At 47.8% G+C, this 20974-nt stretch overlaps 1 protein-coding gene across 3 annotated transcripts in view; it reads left to right on the top strand.

The window, feature by feature from the left end:
• The window catches only part of DOCK4 (dedicator of cytokinesis 4), a 198923-nt gene that overhangs the window by 146407 nt on the left and 31542 nt on the right, over positions 1-20974 (top strand). For 2 of the 3 annotated variants that reach the window (XM_059655874.1, XM_059655871.1), the window contains exons 27-35: positions 2954-3048; positions 3921-3996; positions 6224-6324; positions 6751-6809; positions 9863-10011; positions 11609-11694; positions 17073-17099; positions 17244-17339; positions 18102-18162. In XM_059655874.1, the coding sequence (XP_059511857.1) occupies positions 2954-3048; positions 3921-3996; positions 6224-6324; positions 6751-6809; positions 9863-10011; positions 11609-11694; positions 17073-17099; positions 17244-17339; positions 18102-18162 (750 nt within the window). The remainder of the gene's footprint in view (positions 1-2953; positions 3049-3920; positions 3997-6223; positions 6325-6750; positions 6810-9862; positions 10012-11608; positions 11695-17072; positions 17100-17243; positions 17340-18101; positions 18163-20974) is intronic. The other variant, XM_059655872.1, reaches the window with a different exon arrangement.

Here is a 20974-nt window from a genome sequence, read left to right as displayed (position 1 = left end):
TATGTCAGACTCGCGGCCGGCATGCGGCCTGTGGGCTGTGAGTTTGACATGCTTGCTGTAAAGTTTCTCTGCTCATGCAAAGTAATTAACTCTTATCTTGGACAAGAACGTAGCATTGAAAACACCTGTCATCAGCCTGCAACAGGCCAGAAACAGAGTAACAGAGCTGAGGAGACTAACCCTAGTTCAGTGGCCTTGGGAATATCGCCCTCAGGGAAGATAAGGGCTTACTGAGATGTGTTGGCTGGTTCCATCCCTATGAAACCCCTGTGTGCTGGTGCGGGAGGCAGAGTTGAGCTGATATTCTCAGCCCGCCTGTAGCCTAAGCCATACGCTGTGCTCGTCTGACACGCTGACGTGCAATAAAAAATACTGATGTTTCTAAATACCTGGTCTTGGCCGAGATTTAGGCCACTCCGCTGCTTCCTTCATGGCGTTCCCTGAGAGCTTGGAAGTTGATTGTCCTCAGTGGGAGAAAGGACCTGTTGTCTGTCCTTTTGTTGCTTTTATTTCTCTCCATCCCTCCACTTTTCCTCTGGGGACCCAGACATTACCAACAGCTTCGTAATGGGAAGGTTCTGAACTGCGGGGGGTGAAGTCTAGGCCGGTGGGGACAGTCGCCCTGGCGGTACATGACTGGAAGCCTTCCCGGGGCCTGGGGGGGCACTTGTACATTTTTAAAAACGTAGACAATGCGTAAGGGTCACGTATCTCTGACTCTGAGCTGCCTGGAGGCGGTCGTCTGATCTCAGAAGAACCCGTCAGCCACTCCGGAGCGGCCGGCAGCGGGGTCAGAGGAAGCGAAGAGTAGGCTCAGGCAGATGAAGACTCGAGCGGGCGGGTGATGGGCATGTTCATGCTCCAGCCCGAGCGCCCATGTTTCTCATGCTTACAGTCACTCTTGAGTTTAGGATTTCAGTGGGTGAGACGCGCTGGACCTCTACACACAGAAGGCCACCTTGTGGCTGAAAAGGAGGAGGATGCCGCAGTGATTAACTTCCATCAGATGTGGAGGAGCCATTCTTCACTGCGGAAGTCTGGCCGCCATAGTTCAGTCCTTCAAATCCCCAGAGTTATTAAGGGCAGCAAAGTCCTGCCGTTTCTCCTCCGCGGCCCGCGCGTGCTGTGGGCGCTTAGCGTGAGGCACAGTGTCGCAGAGTGCGTGGGCGCAGGGCCAGAGGCTGCCGCTCGGCCTTGTTAATTCTTCCCTTCGCTTGGACACGGCGTTATTTTAGAAATGAACAAAAGCAAAAAGTAAGAAGTGATTAGGGTTTTTCCTTCCTCTGTCGTCAGTAGTGGTTTATTGTGCACCCACCTTCGCCTGCAGGCCGACATTCATCCACGCCCCTGGCATTTTATGTGGGAGGAGAGCAGTGAGGGTCCTGTGCTCTGTGGATTATGGCTTTCCATGCAGAACTGTGGGGCAGCCTTTAAGGCATGAGGTTGGTTATACATGTTCCGGAAGTTACGTAGGACATTGTAACCTTTCATTGTCCTTTGTGTACTGGCTCAAAAACCCATCTGCCGGGCTGGCGTGGCTCCGTGGTTGAGCATCGACCTATGAACCAGGAGGTCACGGTTCGATTCCCGGTCAGAGCACAGGCCCAGGTTGTGTGCTCGAACCCCAGTGTGGGGCCTGCAGGAGGCAGCCAATCCATGATTCTCTCATCATTATTGATGTTTCTCTCTCTCCCTCTCCCTTCCTCTCTGAAATCAACAAAAATATATTTAAAAAAAATCCTATCTGATTAAGCCTCACTCCAACTTTAAGCCTTGAGGACTCTACGTTACCTACAGGACAGAGCCCCGTGTCTCAGCAGGTCTTCGCGGTCCTCAGTCTACCTTCTCTCCACAGTTCCTCGGCCGCTTTCAAGCTCCTCGCCCCAGACAAACATTGTCTGTTCCTAACAAACCACCTGCACGTTTTAATTCATCGGGATCTTCCTTTTGTTTTTTGTGAACCCTCACCTGGGGATAGTTTTTCGTTGAATTTTTAGAGAGAGTAGAAGGGAGGAGGAGAGGCAGAAAGAAACATCGATGTGAGAGAGACATATCGATTAGTTGCCTCCCTCACGTGCCCTGACCAGGGCTGCGGGGGTGGGGATCGAGCTCACAATCGAGATACGTGCCCTTGACTGGAATCAAACCTGTTCTCAATGTATGGGTTGGTGCCAAAGAAACTAAAATAAATTCTTGTCTAAATATTTACGAGCTTGAGCAGAGCTGTCGGAGTATGTTACACACACACACACACACACACACACACACACACACATGTTTCTTCGTTTTTAAGAGTCTGCCTTTCTGCCTTCTGATGATTTGAGTGACAACCACAATCTTATATTCAAGCAGCTTAGATGTTTAACATAATGTGTTACTGGGTTTGACAAATAAAACTTTTGTGTTTGGGGTTGTGGTTGTTGTTTTTACAGTTTCGGCAACACCATACTGTTGCCTTCAATCACATTGTTAGAGATATTTTCCTAGTAGCCCTTCAGGTTACAACAAAAATTCTTTAAGGGTCAGTTAATGAATCTAAATCGAAGCTAGGCTGCACCCATCTCTTTTTGAGTCGGACCAGCTACGTTTCTTCACTCATGCGGTGTGTGACCATGTGCTGTGGCCTCCTGGGCCCTCCTGATGAGGTGTGAAGGGGAGGTATCGCCACCTCTGACAAAAGCGTGTTTCCAGGTGACCTGTGAAAAACATCTCCAGAAATGCCATGGCCCTCTGGCCTGACATCTCTGAGAGGAATGCCTGCACAGGCCATTGTAATTGGAAAATAAATTTTACATAAGAGGGGAGTGTTTCTGCACTACCCTAGCTGCGAAGCATGGGTCGCTGGGTCCACTCACACCACTGTGTGTGTGTGCCCGCACACATGTGTGTACGTGCGTATGCATTACAATAACCAATTAACGCAGTGAGATGGTCTGTTTCTTCCTCACCCAAGGACTTCCTGCTGCAGATATTCACTGTGTTCCGAATATTGATACGGCCCGAGATGTTCCCCAAGGACTGGACTGTGATGCGCCTGGTGGCTAACAAGTAAGACCTTTTTTTAAAAAAAATATATTTTTATTGTCTCTTTAGAGAGAGAGGAAGGGAGAGAGAGAGAAACCTCAATGATGAGAGAGAACCATTGATCAGTTGCCTTCTGTACGCCCCACACTGGGGGTTGAGCCCACAACCTAGATATGTGCCCCATATCAGGAATCAAACCAGTGACCTCCTGGTTCATAGGTCAGTGCTCAACCACTGAGCAACACGGGCCAGGCTAGTACGACTTCTATATTGATGATACTTGAAGCTCATCATCCAGGGTTAGAGCGGAGGACAACAGGATGTGTTTAGTTTGATGTCAAGCTCAAGGCTGCCAAGTCCTGGGGTCCTTTTCCCTTGCCTTTGAATTACCTTCTCTCACTGCTTTTAAAAAACCACTACTACTTGTTTTAAACAGGTGGTACATTACCGTGGTTCAAAGTCAAATAGGAGGCACCCGATCAGTGATTCTCATTGTTGTTTCTGCTCCTCTCTCCCTCTCCCTTCCTCTCTGAAATGAATAAAAACATATTTTTAAAAAATCGGACAATAGAACAGATAGATGATGCCCTGAGAAACCCCACCCCCTCCTTGTTTATCCCCTGCCCAGCCTGGGGAAACCACCTGTTAGTTGAGTTACTTCCACGGTCCCTGCACCAGGGCCCCTAAGTCTGAGCCTCGCAGGAGGCAAAACGTGGGCGTTCTTCTGTACGTGGCTCTTTCCTTCACAGTCCTGGCCATCGTCCCACAGTCGTACATGCAGAGCCCCTTGTTCTTTTCTGTTTTATTTTCCCTTTTCTTTTCCTTGTACAGCTGTATAGTATTCTTCTGCATTGGTGTGGAGTTCCTAACTTTCTCTGTGTTACTTTGATCCCTAGCGTGATCATCACAACGGTTCTCTACCTGTCAGACGCACTTCGTAAGAACTTCTTAAATGAAAACTTCGATTATAAGGTAAGTATTACGCGCATAACTATTCGACTTGGGGTAAAGGTTTCACCTGGCACTCAAGGAAATGGCCTCATTTGTTTGTTTTCTCTTAATCATAGGAAGGTAAATTTATTCTGGCTACCTCAAATTCACCTCGGACCATCTACAAGAGTTTTCATTATATGTGTGAGCAAGTCAGGGCTATATGGTGCTTACCCACCAGGTGGAATCCCAGTGCCTAAGAGGAGACAGTGCTATGTCATAACCAGAATTTTTTAAAAATATTTGTTTTATTGACTTCAGAGAGGAAGAGAGGGAGAGAGAAAAAAGTCAATGATGAGAGAGAATCATCGATTAGTTGCCTCATGCATGCCCCCCACTGGGGATTGAGCCCGAAACCCAGGCATGTGCCCTGACCAGGAATCGAACTGTGACCTCCTGGTTCAGAGGTCGATGCTCAACCACTGAGTCACGTTGGCTGGGCTCGTTACCATAATTTTTAATTCTTTTCTTCTCTTTGTGACCCTCATGCATGACTAAGGGAACTTAGAACATAATGTTTTTAAGACCTATCTTAAGATAGAGTTTATATGAAGAAAACGCTTACAAAGTAATCCCATTTTTTTAGAATAAATTAATGCAAAGGAAAAAAAATGATTAGTAAAGTTCTCTAAGGCAGAACTCTGTATCTGTGATGTGCCTGGGTCTCTAATAAGAGTTCTTGACCTGCCGAAACCAGTTTGGCTCAGTGGATAGAGCGTCAGCCTGCGGACTGAAAGGTCCCAGGTTCGATTCCGGTCAAGGGCATGTACCTGGGTTGCGGGCACATCCCCAGTAGGGGGTGTGCAGGAGGCAGCTGATCGATGTTTCTCTCTCATCGATGTTTCTAACTCTCTATCTCTCTCCCTTCCTCTCTGTAAAAAATCAATAAAATATATTAAAAAAAAAAAAAAGAGTTCTTGACCTACTTTTTCAGGGGCAAACAGGAAATGGTGAAGAGGTGGGCGGGGCTGTGCTGTCTCTCCTTCAGGATGTCTGTCTATGCTTTGGGGCATCTTTATTTCTTATTATTTTTTAAATAACATCTCTCACATTAAACATTTAATAAAATGTCCTTATTGGTTAACTAGAAAATATTAAAAAAAAAACCACATATATAATAAGACCAATGGAATTTTAATAGTTGCGTAATATTTCTTTATATCAGACCTTATATCAGACTTTATAATAATTAACCTGTCAAAATTTCATAATCAAAGCTCTACTTTTTAATACTTTGGTTGTTTCTAATTTTGTTCCTATAATTCTTTTTTAAGTACATCCTTACAAAATAAAACTTGGCATATGTCCCCAATTATTTCTTTGAACAAACGTTTATAAGTGGAATTGCTGAGTTAAAGGTTGTACCACCCATTTGATTATCTATATCTACACCAACACTGGGAGAGACTTTTTTTTGACAATTTGATGAGATAAAATCTTTTTTGCTCTAATTTGCATTTCTTAGTAGTTATTAGTTATTGACTAAAATCCATATTTTGTGACCTTTGTTCATTGTTTTGCGGGAGTTCTATCATACTTTTTAATTGTGAGAACTCTTTATATATGAAAGATATTAACCCTTTTTAATTTTACTTGGTATCAATAGAGAAGTAGTTTCTTTCACTATATCTTATCTTTTTGGTTAAGTTTATTGTCAGCAATTTTATTCTGATCTCTCTCTGATGCTGTTTTGGGGATAAGAAAACTTTGAATCAAAAGATTTGTTTGGGCAGGGAATTTTTATATACTGTCTGAATTTAAAGCAATTAGCATTTCCAAAGAAGTGTATGCATCCTTTTGAGTTCTACATTGAAAGGAGTTCCAAAAAGGAATTCGCACAGGAATAAAGTGATTCATCTCATACCTCTGCCTCCTTAGAGACACACAGTTATAAGAGAAACGAAATATATTCCATGTAAATATACCAGAGAGCTCCTGACACCTGGGACACCACATGGAAGCAATAGAGAAAAGAGAGTATTTATTTAGTTTCCTTCTTTATTGTAGGGCATTTGAAGCATATGTAAAAGTAGGGAGAGCAGCATAAGGAACTCCCGTGTACCCATAACCAGCTTCTACTGTTATCAACTCAGGACCATCTGATGATATCAGCCATACCCTCTCCACTTACCTCTCCACGTATCATCTCACTTCCCCTGTAAATATTTCTGTGACAACATAATACATAAATCTTTAATTTTTGTTTCAGATCTGGGATTCGTACTTCTTCCTCGCGGTCATTTTTATAAACCAGCTGTGTCTGCAATTGGAGATGTTCACACCTTCCAAAAAGAAAAAGGTATTAGAAAAGTAAGTACCGGTGTGGAATCAGATGGGAGCATGAGGCATAGCAAGTGCGGTGCCTTTTAAAGGGTGTTTAGTTCAAACGATTCATAGATCAGTTGTTCATGCCGGAAATTACAATGGAGAGGAGATGACCAAGAGGACAAGAAGCAGTCTTTTCTGGGAAGTTCAATATTTTGAACTTATTTAAACTTTTTTATTTGTCCTCAGTCTTTCAGGATTCAAAATTACTAGCAAAGTGAACATTATGAGGCAAATCTGTTTTATTAAAGATTTGTATGAAGATTTGAATTAGAGGCATCAAGACATGCACATTGAAATCTTTCATTAAACACATACTGACTTTGAACTCAGACTGATAGTATCCTAGAGACACGGATCTGTCTTTGTTCCAGAGGCCCTGTGTCAGGTCTGGTTTCTGTTCTGTTTCAGGTATGGCGACATGCGGGTGACAATGGGCTGTGAGATCTTCAGCATGTGGCAAAACCTGGGTAAGTGATGAAAAGAGAAGCCACGGGCATTTCACAGCTCAGCACCGCACTTTTCACTGAGTGAAGAGGGCAATTTTCCAAGGACAGGATTTGAAACCAAGTGTCTAAATCAGTGAAGGTATCTATACAAAGTAATGACACGTTGGCATTGGTTAGGGTTACAACTAATTCTTTAAATTGCTGTCTGCTTGAAAACAGTCACCTCATCTTCATGGGTTTCATTATTATGGAGTGATAAATTTTATAATCCAGCTCACTCCAGTAATACATACAACTTTAGCAGTGTGTTAAGAACCTTTTGGAATTTGGAACTGTAACACCTCAAAATTTCTAGGACTCCGAATCCTACCAAATTTAGATTAAACTTCATAGAAATGGACTTGAGCATCACTACTCTTTAAAAAATTTGAAACCATTGACCTATATCATGAAGAGTATAGTCAAAGGATGTAAAGGCATCTGCAGTTGCTAGGAAACCATTAGCTAATTTTGTTAGCCAATCGCAGCAGGCAGAGTGCAGTATTCCAGCAAATTGATGGCACAGGTTTGGTTACATAGAAAAGAATATTTGGAAAATAGACTGTCCCAAAATCTTCTTGGCAGAGGGTTTCTATTATTTCCTATTTAATTTGGTATGTTACTTATTTATGTTAACTACACACGTGTGTAGTGTCCATTCACTACCATTGCATGGTTCCTCCTTGTGGTTTGTTAAAGGGATGAACCTATTTGAATCGAATGTGCGATGACCTGAAGGTATCCTTGCTCTGGGGCTCCTCCGAGCACAGCGTGGCGATGGCAGGGTGTCTTTTCTGTACGTGAAAATAGAAGCATCATCCTTTGACTTCCATTCATGTCACAGAGTGATTTTTGACCGGGACAGGTATAGTTCTCAAACATGCAGAGCCATTGGAGGAAGCCCCGTTGTGTAGGCAATTGAGCTCCGCGCTCTTGTGGCTGTTTATTTAGGCTCTTGTCCACGCTGCGGTGAGAAGGCTGGGGCTGGGTCGTTTGGGTACCAGGTTAGAAACATGGCCGTTGTCCCTCCGGGATAAATCGTGGCATCGCTGTGCATGGTAATTTCCGCGGCAGCCTTGGTCCACACCAGGAGACGTGTGCATGTAGGCACAGGGACCCTGGCTTGCTCAGTTCAACGGGCACCTTGAGTCTCCCTACAGATGTCACTGCATGCATCATCAGTGTTTCTCCTCTGTGCTGTCTTTTTTTTTTCTTTAAAGTGTATAGTTTATTAATCCTCTCATGAAAAATCTGCACAACCCCCACAGATAAAGTCACCAAAGAATCTTGACTCCTTCCTTTTGCCAGCACCAACACTGGCCTTTGCAGTCCCCTGGCTGTCTTCATTCTGTTCTTGCGTTCCTTTCTCTGTTTTCTTGAGGTCTTCTTCTCATATAAGCCATGTCTTGCAAGTCTGTGTTTGGGTTCATTTTTCTTTGTGTAATCCAAGGAATCGTAAGTCATGCCAAAGCCAGTGGTCTTGCCACCACCCAAGTGGGTTCTGAATCCAAACACAGAGATAACATCAGGTGTGGTCTTATACGTTGTGGCTAGTTCTTCCCGAATTTCTGTCTTGGGCACTGTTGCCTTCCCAGTGAAGGATGTCAGTGACCATTTGCTTCCGCTGAAGCCATCTGTTGGTCATGAACTTCCTGGTCCGGAAGTTCACCTGCCTCCGGGGAGTCCCCGCGAAGCCAGGACTCCGCTCTGGGGAAATGATGCAGCAGCCAGGGCACAGGGACAGCCGCCTCCCCGCCCCTGAGTCCCTGAGCCCTGTCCTAGCTACTAGGCCGTCGCTCTTGCTCCCCAGCCGCCTGGGGAGGTGCCCAGAAATGACTCCTGGCCGCTGCGCCCCAGACTCACTGTTCTGTGGAGCCCCCCCCCCCCAGGCCACGCCTTCCTGCTGGGCTGCGGGACCCCCGCCCCCTTCGGCCTCCATCGTCCTGCCCGGGATGCAGCTTTCCTTCTGGTTTTAGGTGAACTGACGCTCTCACTAAACAGAAGGCGGCCCTTCCTTCGCGTTTGCAAGCCCCGCATCTCCTGGCCGCTGTGGGAGCAGCCCGCCACCCCCCCCCCCAACCCCCCCACTCCCCCACCCCCGCCCTGCATGTGACCGGGAAACTCAGAGGCGGACCCTGACCTGCAGCGCCCCCTCACTTCAAACCCTCGGGGCGGGGCGGGGCGCTGAGCCCGGAAGAGGGTCGTTTGCCCGCATTTCCCCTTCTCCCTTCCATCTTCTGTCATGAGGGCGAAGACACAGAACCGTCCTGTTGGGAGTTACCTGCCGATTTTGGAGTCCCGTTACCTCCCCGTTAATTTCTTCTGTTTTTTGTAGTAGAAGGAACCGAGCCTGGGCATACACAAATCCAGGTGCAAACAGCGAGTGTAGATGTCTGTGGACTTTAGGAGGGTGTGTCAGGGGAAAGGGAATGGGCAGGAAAGAATGGAAAGAGGGGACATGATGGGTGAGATCCGACACGGGCACCGCCACTGGGTGTTGGGGAAGCCGCTGCTTTTGTGACTGCAGGTGCCACGGGAAGGGCTGCTGTCTCTCGGGTGGCCCCCCGCCTCCACACTGTGGGTAACCTTTGGGGATACCGTGTTCTCTTCTAGCACATGTTTTCTTTTTAATGAAAGACGTGCCTGTCCATACAGTAACGTGCCTTACTTTCTCCGTTAATTCTGTGGAATAACTTTCCCTGTGTCGTCCTTCCACCTCGTTTTTAATGCAGCATGAAAATTCCAATGTGTGTGAGCGTTGAGTAGCATATATCGCCAATTCCTGATGACTTCTGGAACTTTTCATTGTACCTTATGGCCTTTTTTTAACTGAAAAAATGAATTCTCTCATTTTTAATAATAATGGAGAAATACCAACGCATTGCAACTTACTGTTTACATAGGTGCTTGGGGAAATATTTCCTTGCTTGGGGAGACAGTTGTCATTGAGATGACTATATTTGCCATAGTTTTAAACAAATGTTACAGTATTAATTTTCTAAATATACCGAAATGCAACCATTTCATTGCCTTAGGGGAGCACAAGCTTCACTTCATCCCTGCCCTGATCGGCCCCTTCCTGGAGGTGACCTTGATACCACAGCCGGACCTGCGGAACGTCATGATCCCGATTTTCCACGACATGATGGACTGGGAGCAGAGGCGGAGTGGCAACTTCAAGCAGGTAGGCCGTGCCCTCGGCCTGCGGGAGACCTCTGTTCACTTCTTGGAGCTGGGAAATGAACACCCGATTAGCCATCGGCCGAGCAGATTCCAGCCTGGCCGCCCTCCCAGACAGGTGGCCATGGACACTTTGCTGGTCTTACATCCCCCTGAGTGTCTGGAAAGCCCTGAAAAAACCATTTCATACCCTTTCAGCTAAAAGATTCTGTGATTTTCCAGGTCTGTGTTTAAGGACGGGCAGGGACTTTCTTTGCTCTCAGTTGGACACAGCGTGGGCGAATCAGAAGGTTAATGAATCTTAAAACCATTGCGCTCACAGCGGTCTGCGTGGTGTATTTGGGGAACGGCTTAGCTTTGAGCATCTGATGCACAGTGTGCGTTATTGCTCTTTGCTCAAAGCATCGAGAATTCTTTTAAAGGGGAAAGCGGTGGAAATTCTTACAAAGGCTCTTCCGAAGAGACGTAGGTTCTCAGAGGTCTGGTCCTGTTTTGCAAAGATGCAGGTTCTTATTCCAGAACCAGATTGCATGAGAAACCAGCTGCTTCTGCCCTCAAGTCGCAGATACTGGGCCTACTTCCTGTTCACAAAGTCACTGTACTCACCTGTCCACACTCACCTGTCCACACCTGTATACACTCACCGATGGGAGGACTTGTCCTCGCTTCATGCCTTTCTCAAACCCAACAAAAACCTCCGTCAGCTCCACCAGCAAGCTGAGGGCCTCTGTCGAAGAGCCCTGTCCCCAAAAGCACGGCCTCTCACCCGAATCAACATCTGCATTTATTTTCAAGGAAGCGAATAGGTGAATGAGAAGCTATTTAAAAATCGTGTTGGGGGACCCACTCTTAGGCCCTTTTGCCTTTATCCCCTGATTCAGTGTGATTCAGTGTGATTGGGCTTAGACCTGTCACCAGGCAGACAGCATCCTCCAGCCCGCTGCTTCCGTCCCCTTCTGTCTCCTGCTGGCTGGGGGCACCGTCCGCCTTCCCGGTGGCAGCCTTGCAGGGTTTCCATGCTGGAGCATAGGCGGGTTTGGACCACAGTTTTCAGGAAATATGTTCTCTCTCTCTCTCTGTCTCTCCTCTCTCTCTCTGCTTAGTGCTGACTTGGAGCATTTCTATAGTATCTGCCATCTGTCCGTGGACAGGCCAGCTTCTCACTTTCAGCAAAGATTCGTGCAACCTCATCCTGTTTTGAGAAAGAAAATAGATAGAAAACACAAAGATATAAATGAATGTTTCTATATATGTATAGTGATTTTTTTTTAAAGAGAGAAAAAAAATGAGCCTTGCCAGTGTTATAGCTCCTAGAAAAGGGCTCCAGTGTTGAAGCTGGGCTGCAAGTATTTGTGTTGGAATCGACATGGAGAGGTTCTGGCAGCAGCCAGAGCAGCCCCGCGGGGCGTGTAAGTCCCGATGCTCCATCTGCATGAGCCCCTTAGGATTCTGTCTCCTCTTAACCCAGCCGATCTCGTCACTTCCACGCGATCCGATCGGACCATTACTTTTCCTCTTGGGCACATACCTTTGCTTCCATTTGCCTAGAATCGCCCCTTGCCCAGGGGAGCGGAGAGAGAGCACCGTTGGGTGTATTGCAGGTGGAAGCCAAGCTCATCGACAAACTGGATAGCCTGATGTCAGAAGGCAAAGGGGACGAAACCTACCGGGAGCTCTTCAACAGTATGTGAGTAGTGGTTCGTCTCCACTGGTCCTGCCCGGGGATCACGTGTCACCTTAGGCAGCCGAGAGCCGCAGACAGTGTGGCCACACGGGGGTGCCAGGCCGGTGTGGCGGGAGGAACTCAGGTCGTGGCCTGACTCTGGAAGATGGGTTTTATATCATTGATTGAACATGTCGTCTCATTTTAATCTCTAACTAGCTCAGGGCACGTGTTCCACAACAGCTCTCGCTCTTTTCCTGCCTAATAACGTGAGAACCAGGGCTGGAGGGTAACGCGTTTAAATAGGGTGAAGAGTGGAGGAGCCCTCCAAAGTGGTGTGATTATTGTTGGGGCTCAGCGCTTCTCAAAGCCGCAGCCCCTGCTGCTCGGCTGCTGGGATATGCACCGTCACCTGTTCCCAGGCTCCATCCCCTCGGCGTGCTGAGGACTCCCTCAGCATTGCAGCTGCTTCCTAAATGTTTCCATCGGCACGTCACAGAAGCAAGTCCTTTCAATGGGGATTCACACGGAGGATAGAGGGGCTCTGAGGTTGTCCTCAATAGATGTGAGCACAGTCCCCGGATGAACGGCTTGGCCAGGTCCTCCTCCACTGTGAGGGGGCCGGAGCGGACACCTAAGCGTGTTCAGGAATTTAACTCTGGCCCTGGTTTTCTCTCCAGCTTAGTCCTTTTCAAACCTAGGGTTCTCCTGAGTGTGTAGGTATCCCCGAAAAGGAAGCATCATGCTTTAATCTGAGAGCCAAATGTAAATTCTGTCGTTCATGCCATGCTCCCAGATGTAGAGCCCCGATGTATGAACGTACTAGTATAGAGGAGCCCTGGCCGGTGTGGTTCAGTGGATAGAGCGTCGGCCTGTAGACTGAAGCGTCCTGGGTTTGGTTCTGGTCAAGGGCACGTACCTTGGTTGCAGGTTCCTCCCCAGCCAGGGCCTTGGTCAGAGCTCATGCAGGAGTCAGCCAGTCAATGTGTTTCTTTCACATTGACGTTTCTGTCTTTCCCTCTTCCACTCTGTCTAAAAATCAATGGAAAAATATCCTTGGGTGAAAATTAACAAAAAAAAAGAAAGAAAAGGAAAGGAAAATATAGAGGTTTGAAAACTATCATTAGTGACTGATAGATTTCAACTTGCCTGATTCAGAATCATTCTCCGAGCTTTTAAAAAAATTATGTTGAGAGGACAAGTGGAGAAAGGGTGTGCCGGTTCCTGGCGGTGGCGGCGGCGGTGACAAAGCGCGCTCTTTGTCCTGGGTCCCGAACAGCACCGTTTCCCTCCGACGCTGTCATTAACCTGGCACTTGCAGTAATTCCTCCCCGCGCCTGCCTCCACTCCCGGGCACCGAGTGTGGGCCTGCTGACAGCTGGAGTGGAGCGCAGAGCTGATTAAAACCTCGTCCAACAGCACAAATTGCTTTTGAGCACGGCTCTCGCTTCGGTGACGAGTCCTTGGTTTGAATAAAGCACTAAAACGAGAAAGCACTCAGTGTGATGAGCCCCTTGGGCTTTGTGGTTAATTTTTATAAGAAATTCGCACGAGTAATAAACATGCACCTGGCTCTACGGTGCTTCTTCCTGACTTCAGTAAAGGCCGGATGGTGGCGTTTGGGGCTGCTTGTATATAAATGTGATTTTGAAATAGCAGATATACCCTGGCATGGAAATGAAACCAATAATTAAAATATTAAGCATTGGTAATTAGGACTGTTACAAGTTCCTGATCCATTCAATGGAAATTTTTATTCTTTTGTTGACTTTTAACACATTACTGAAATGTTACCACGAATATTTTTCTTTTGTGCTTTTGTGATAAGCATATTGGGAATAAATAAAATTCTGAAGTGATAATTACATGTCATTACTACCTGGGCTCAGAAGAGAGAGTGAAAATGTAATTATATTTTGGGTAACAATAATATGCACTTTTTGGTCATAGAAATCACAATGAGTTAGTGTAGTCACAGTGAGTCACTGCGCACATTATGAAGTAGGAACGCACGTTGTCATGGGACGATCTCATCTGTTCTCTGTAATTCATGTCTAAAACTTCTTAAAATTTGTTCAGAAACTGCCCGACAGGTGTGCCTCAGTGGGTGAGCATTGTCCTATGAACCAGGAGGTCACTGGGTTTGATTCCCAGGTCAGGGCACATGTCAGGGTTGCAGGCTTGATCCCTGGTAGGGGGCAGGAGGCAGCCAATTAGTTGATGTTTCTCTCTCTCCCCCTCTCTCTCCCTCCCTTCCTCCCTCTGAAATCAATAAAAATATATTTTGTTAAAAGTTCAGAAACTGAAGGCAGGTCACAGGCTTCTGAAAAGGCAGCACTTGCTAAAGTAGCGTCAAAACGAGACTTTCCATTTGTATGACACCTTCCCAGGAACCCATCATCTTTCTCTAATCCAGGGGTCCTCAAACTTTTTAAACGGGGCCAGTTCACTGTCCCTTAGACCGTTGGAGGGCCGGACTATAGTTTAAAAAAAAAACTATGAACAAATTCCTATGCACACTGCACATATCTTATTTTGAAGTAAAAAAACAAAATGGGAACAAATACAATATTTGTATTTGCATGTGGCCTGCGGGCTGTAGTTTGAGGACCCCCACTCTAATCCAGCAGCATCTTTATTTACCCAGACTGCACCTCCCTGAAATAAGAGTCAGGATTATTACTCTTAACGACGCTGACATTGCGGGTCAGACGCCAGGGGATGGGTCAAAACAGGGCATCAGAACCACGTGAGGCCCCCTGGCTGCCCTGAGGCGTCATGGCGCCCGATGGAACACCTCCTGGCCCAGGACTGCCTGGGGCTGGGATGTGGTGGGTGTGCTGTGGGAACACACAGGGTGCTCCCAGCCTTGGGGGTCCTCGGGGAGCTTCCAGAAGGTGTAACTCCCATCTCAGCTTGTCGCGCAGTCGCTGCTTTATCGTACGCTGCTCAGGTAATGCGGTCAGAGACCTGTATTGGTGCTCACACACTAAGTTGTAGTTTGCAGACAGGATCAGCTCTTACACACACGTCAGTTGTGTGACCCTTTTCTGCGGATGAAGAGCAGGCGCAGGCACAGGTGTTTTAGGTGCGAGTGATGGCCTCAGCACAGTCCTGTTCCGACAGAGCGGGCGATGGAGGGCCAGGGCCTCCCCCAACGTTCCCTCATGGGTCCAAGCCGCTGAGCACGGAGCCCTCCCGCAGTGTCGTGGGATTCTGCAGCCCCGCGCTGTGGCGTCTCGTTGCTTGTCTGTTGGCAATAACACGTCACCGGTGCTGTCCTTAGACGAGTCTCTGTGTCCTCAGCACGGTGCACGGGCATGACTGTGGCCCAGGTGAGATGCCTCCTCTTGCCCAGCCGCGTGGCTCAGTGGTTGAGCGTGGACCTCTCCCTCTCCCCCTCTCCCTTCCTCTCTGAAATCAATAGAAATATTTTTTTAAAAAATGCCTCCTCTTCCCCTGAGTCTCCTGTCAGGTAAAATCGCAGGGGGAACTTGGACACCAAGAACCAGCCTGGCTGCCAAAGCCCATAAGTTGGGTTCTAGTCTCAGCCCCCGCCTTTGGGTGCTGGGCTCTTCGAGGAGGCGTGCTCTGCAGAGCTCTGCCTCTTCTCGCAGGAGGGCGTGAGCTCCGATGCCTTACTGCTCCGGGAGGCTGTGCAACGGGAAAGAAATCTCCCGTATTTTTAGCTCGCTTACCTGAGCCCTTTGTCTCCCGGCCCCTGGAGTCTGTGAGGTGTGGGCTGGCACCGGGAGGCTGCTGCTGCACCCGCAGGGCGTGGGCAGGCAGCGCCCATGTCAGCACTCGGCTCACTTCCACTTTGGCATTGAAGCCTGAAATAAGTGCTATTCAGGGGTTGTTTTTGTTTTTAAAAGAAAACACTTTTTTTAAAAAAAGGTTTTTATTGATTTCAGAGAGGAAGGGAGAGGGAGAGAAAGATAGATGGGAGAGAATCATTGATTGGTTGCCTCCTATACCCCACACTGGGGATCAAGCCCGCAACCTGGGTATGTTCCCTGACCGGGAATCGAATTGTGACCTCCTGGTTCATAGGTTGACACTCAACCACTGAGCCACGCCGGCTCAGTAAAGAAAACACATTTTAGTGAAACTGAGGGATCAGTCAGGGCGAGTCCGTCCTTTCATATACTCCCCTCCCCCCCCCGCCATCACAATCTAGGAAACAGCTCAGAATAAACCTGAAAACCAAAATGATCAGGAAGGTGTAGGCAACAGATGCGGAGACAAGACAGAGGCTGGGCACTGGGAGGCAATAGCTGGAAGTGGGGAGAAGGGAGAGACCATAGCCACAGACCCCGCCCCTCCACCCCCCCAAAATAGCTTTTTTCTTTACTGCTTCTTTTTCCACTAAGCACAATAGACAGCAGGCTTAGGTGGTACTTGTAAGAAGTGTTTTCTAGGTTATTTCTGCAACCAGGATGAGACACAGGATTTTAGACAGAAATGATGATTCTTCCATCCAGAGGGGCAGGGAGGCGTCTTCACAGGTCCTGCTCAAGGTCCACCTTTTACCACGGGGACAAATTCAGCCCTACAGGCTCTGCCAGTGTCTGCTTCACCCTAGGACAGTGGTTCTCAACCTTCTGGCCCTTTAAATACAGTTCCTCATGTGGTGACCCAACCATAAAATTATTTTCGTTGCTACTTCATAACTGTCATGTTGCTACTGTTATAAATCGTAATGTAAATATCTGATATGCAGGACGGTCTTAGGAGACCCCTGTGAAAGGGTCGTTCAACCGCCAAAGGGGTCGCGACCCACAGGTTGAGAACCGCTGCCCTAGGAGCAGCGGGAATGAGTAAAATAGGTGCTCATTGCTTGACTTACTATGTTGTATTTAAATAGCGCCTCTGCCCCAAGGTGCTTGCGGCTAGGGGAGAAGGCAGGAGGCAGTGGTGTGGTACCTGCCACCTGCCCACTGTAACCACCCCCAGGAAGTCCCCTGTGATTAGTGACGCAATGTATGAAGCTGTTGCCTGCATGCACCAGACAGTACGATATGTATTGAGTGGGCAAATGCTAAGCGAAAGGAAAAAAACGCCACACGTCACTCCGTCTGTGCAAGGGTTTCCTGGGGCGTTGCACTGGTAGAGCTGCTCGGGTGAGGATGCGCTCCACGGAGAGGTAGGGAGCCGGTTTCCCGGGAATACAGCGAGGGCGGACCTGACAGTGCGCTCGCAGGCATGCTGTCCCCGCTGGCCACACTGTCCTGGGCTGTGGGGAGGTGCGAGCCTGCTCCCGGGAGGGAGAGGCTGGGAGAAAGCGTGTGTGAGCTGCTCGGGGCTTGCCTGTGTGAAACTGTGATGCTGTGCATGGGTTCGTCTTTCACGACTCGGAGAATCTAAACATCCATTTGCTTTGTCAATGCTTCCGGGATTAGAATTCCACTCTTTGGTCCCTATCCTAGGTAAGACACTGTTTGCAAATTGTGCTCCTTGTGAGATGTGGCTGTGGTTGCTAAGGCATTGAAGGTGCTGATGAAAGTAAAATGGTCGCCATGGTGACCGATAAAAATAAATGTTGAAAATGCCCGGGGTCCTCTCTTTTCCAGCCTGCTGAAGAAAATCGAGCGGGAAACATGGAGGGAGAGTGGGGTCTCCTTGATCGCCACGGTGACTCGTCTGATGGAGAGGCTGTTGGATTACAGGTGAGTTGGGTGCCATTTCCCAGGTGTGCTGCGCCATGGTTAGGGACTCAGAGTCGAGGACAGTCCCCACACACCTGAGCTCCCCCCCCCCCCCCGCCCCCCAGGAGATCTGATCCACAGCCGTGAACCTGAGGCCTGAGCTAACGGCTGTGCACTGCTGGCTCAGGACGTTTCTTGTGTCGCTCCTCTTTCTGTTTTGTTTTGGTCGGCAGTTCTTTCCAAGTCTCAGTGGATGGAGAGGGTTCTCAGAGCCCCGTTAGTAAAGGGGTTTTGGTTTTGTTCGTTTTTATCTGGACCTGCCCATTAGAGCCAGTAAGCAGATACGCCCATTTCGGGGTGAAGATGGAGTGTTGGAGAATTAGACAACCATGCTGCTTCCATAGACAGCGTTTTATTTTTAATTTTTAAATGATCTAAACTGGTCAGGCAGTTTGCTCCACTTGAATGCATGGTGTTTTTGTTTTATTTCAAGAATGAACCTTCATTGTCATTGTTGATGGCCAGGTTTACCTGCCCCTTTCCACCCACATTAGAGGTGGATAATACCACACCTTGGCCCCGCCCCCGAGGCCCCGCCCACTGAGAGGGAGGGCTGCCCACGGAGGCTCTGGAGTCTGTCACCCCTCACCTGAGATCCTGCAGCCTGGGGCAGTTGCCTGGGGGCCGTTGCTGCAGTCCCTGAGCCTTCTGCCCCTTCCCTGAAAGACCAGTGTGTGTGCATGGGGGAAGGAAGCTGTGGGCCTGACTGTTGTTCTGTTGCAGGGACTGCATGAGAGTGGGCGAGGTGGACGGCAAAAAGATCGGCTGCACAGTGAGCCTTCTGGTTAGTGACCCCCCTCCCCTTTCCCCTCAGAGCCTGACGTCTGTTGTTTTACAGAAATACTACGTTTTGTTTGGTTTCGATCCAGTGTTGTTTTATCGGATATTTCTTAGAAGAGTTTCGAAGTGTGTCTAAAGGAGGCCTAGCGAGGCCCACCAGTGTGGCTCAGTGGTTGAGCATTGACCTATGAACCAGGTGGTCACAGTTCGATTCCCGGTCAGGGCACAGGCCCGGGCTGGGGGCTCCATCTCCAGTGTGGGGCGTGCAGGTGGCAGCCGATCTATGATTCTCATCATTGATGTTTCTCTCTCTCTCCCTCCCTTCGTCCCTCCCTCTCTCTGTGAAATCAATAAAAAATATATTTAAAAAATAAAATAAAAGAGGCCTATCGAGCTTCAGGTTGAATTCAATCCCAGGAAATTACCCGCTCCAGCATTGCAGATGCACCCATGGTGGCCCCGGGGCCTGGAGGCGGAGCCTGGAGATCCCAGTGGGAGCCATCTGTCCCCTGTGGCTCAACGGGCTCCGTCATCCTTTGTCGCTCTTAGAAACAAGCAGCGTCCCCTAGGACTTTGTACTTCTGTTTAGACAGTTTCTTTCCATCGTAATAAATATTAGTGATCTCTTCTTTTGCGACCAAATGACTCTTTTCTGTTAAGCCAATTTTCACTTTCTAGCTTCTTTGCAAATTAAATGTATGATGCCACCATGGTTAAGGCTTGTGTTATAAGTAGGATGATCATATAGCTTACCCTCCCAACAGAATATATTTTTTTTAAAAAAATTGATTTCAGAGAGGAAGGGAGAGGGGGAGAGAGGGAGAAACATCAATGATGAGAATCACTAATTGGATGCCTCCTGCACACCCCCTTCTGGGGATCGAGCCCCCCAACTCGGTCATGTGTCCTGACCAGGAATCAAACTGTGACCTCCTGGTTCATGGGTCGACGCTCAACCACTGAGCCACACTGGCCAGGCCCAACAGGATATTTTTGAGAGTAAAAGTAAATATCATGTAAGGATAACAGGCAAAACTGGAACTGCCCTGGGAAAACCGCATTTATATTAAACCGTCTCGTAAGTAACGATTAAATTGAGTGATGTTCTCACCACAGGGCAAAAAAATGATTGTTCAGGGAGACATGCATTGTTCAGTGATCAAAAAGGGTAAATTCATGCTTTTGATCATTCCCCTTAATCACATTTGAAATAGGGGACCATGTGACTGTTTCCATTTCTAAATTGGTGAGTGTCTTGGCTTCTTTGTCTTTTTTTTTTTTTTTAATATATTTTATTGATTTTTTACAGAGAGGAAGGGAGAGAGATAGAGAGTTAGAAACATCGATGAGAGAGAAACATCGATCAGCTGCCTCCTGCACACCTCCCACTGGGGATATGCCCGCAACCCAGGTACATGCCCTTGACCGGAATCGAACCTGGGACCTTTCAGTCCGCAGGCCGACGCTCTATCCACTGAGCCAAACCGGTTTCGGCTTCTTTGTCTTATTTTAAAGAAAAATGAGCCTGGCCGGTGTGGCTCAGTGCTTGAGCATAAACCTGTGAACCAGGAGGTCATGGTTTGATTCCCAGTCCGGGCACGTGCCAGATTGCAACTCAGTCCCCAGTGTTGGGTATTCAGGAGGCAGCCAAACAATGATTCTCTCTCATCATTGATGTTTCTATCTCTCCCTTCCCCTTCCTCTCTGAAATCAATAAAAAATTTTTTTTAAAAAGAAAGAAATGAAGCCACACCATCTGTTCTGAGCACATATTCCTACTCTGTCTCTCTCTCGGGTTTGCTGCTCTGCATAGGCCTCTGCCTGGAGGCATGTTCTCCCCCTCTGATTCTGTCTTGTCTGTTCGTTGGCTCCAGTCTTGTTGTATTGAGTTCAGTTTTGTTTTATTTATTGATTTTAGATCGGATGGGAGAGGGAGAAATAGAAACATCAATGATGAGGAGGATCATTGACTGGCTGCCTCCTGCATGCCCCCTACTGGGGATCGAGCCCACATCCTGGGCATGTGCCCTGACCCAGAATTGAACCATGATCTCCTGGTCCATAGATTGATGCTCAACCACTGAGCCACATGGGCCGGGCAAGAATATTTCTTATTAAAAGAGCAAAACCTGTGACATGGAAGTGAATCGTTCTAGCTCATACTCCATCTGGAACCTTCTTGATGTTTTTGTAGTGGCAAATGGTTCTGTTCACCTGCTCACTCCCTCTCAGCGATGTTTCTCCCCTCGGGGAAGATCAGCTCCAGACTGTCTCAGGAGAGCTCTGGCTTCCTTCACGCCGCCAGCGTTCGCTGGAGTGTTCGCCGTACAAGTGCATAATCCTTGTCATGACTCATGCTGGGAAATGTAATTATTGTTTTGTTCTCAGTGTCACCCATTTCCCCAGACATATGTGCATATTCTCCTCTGCTGATGGGAGAGATCATTCTGTTTTTTTAAAGAACTATTCATTTCCAGAGTGAGTCTTATTTTTGTTCTCAAAGAAAGCCGCTTCTTACCAGATAGCTATTAGAGCAAATCATCCTTTAGTAACGTAAAAACCTGCTGTGGGATGTTAGGTGTGTGTTGATGCTACAACACTGCTTGCTAATTAAAATGATTTGAGTTATAATGGGAGCTGTGAATGGCGTTATTTACGTGGTTGTTTAAAGAATGCCAAGATTGCCCGACCAGTGTAGCTCAGTGGTTGAGTGTCAACCTATGAACCAGGAGGTCACAGTTTGATTCCCTGTGCTTGGGTTGTGGACTCGATCCCCAGTGTGGGACGTGCAGGAGGCAGCCGATCAGTGATCCTCT

The sequence above is a fragment of the Myotis daubentonii genome, chromosome 10 (assembly GCF_963259705.1).
Source record: "Myotis daubentonii chromosome 10, mMyoDau2.1, whole genome shotgun sequence".
NCBI lineage: Eukaryota > Metazoa > Chordata > Mammalia > Chiroptera > Vespertilionidae > Myotis > Myotis daubentonii.
The sequence above is the reverse complement of the archived record's forward strand: the minus strand, read 5'-3'. Positions and strand labels throughout refer to the sequence as shown.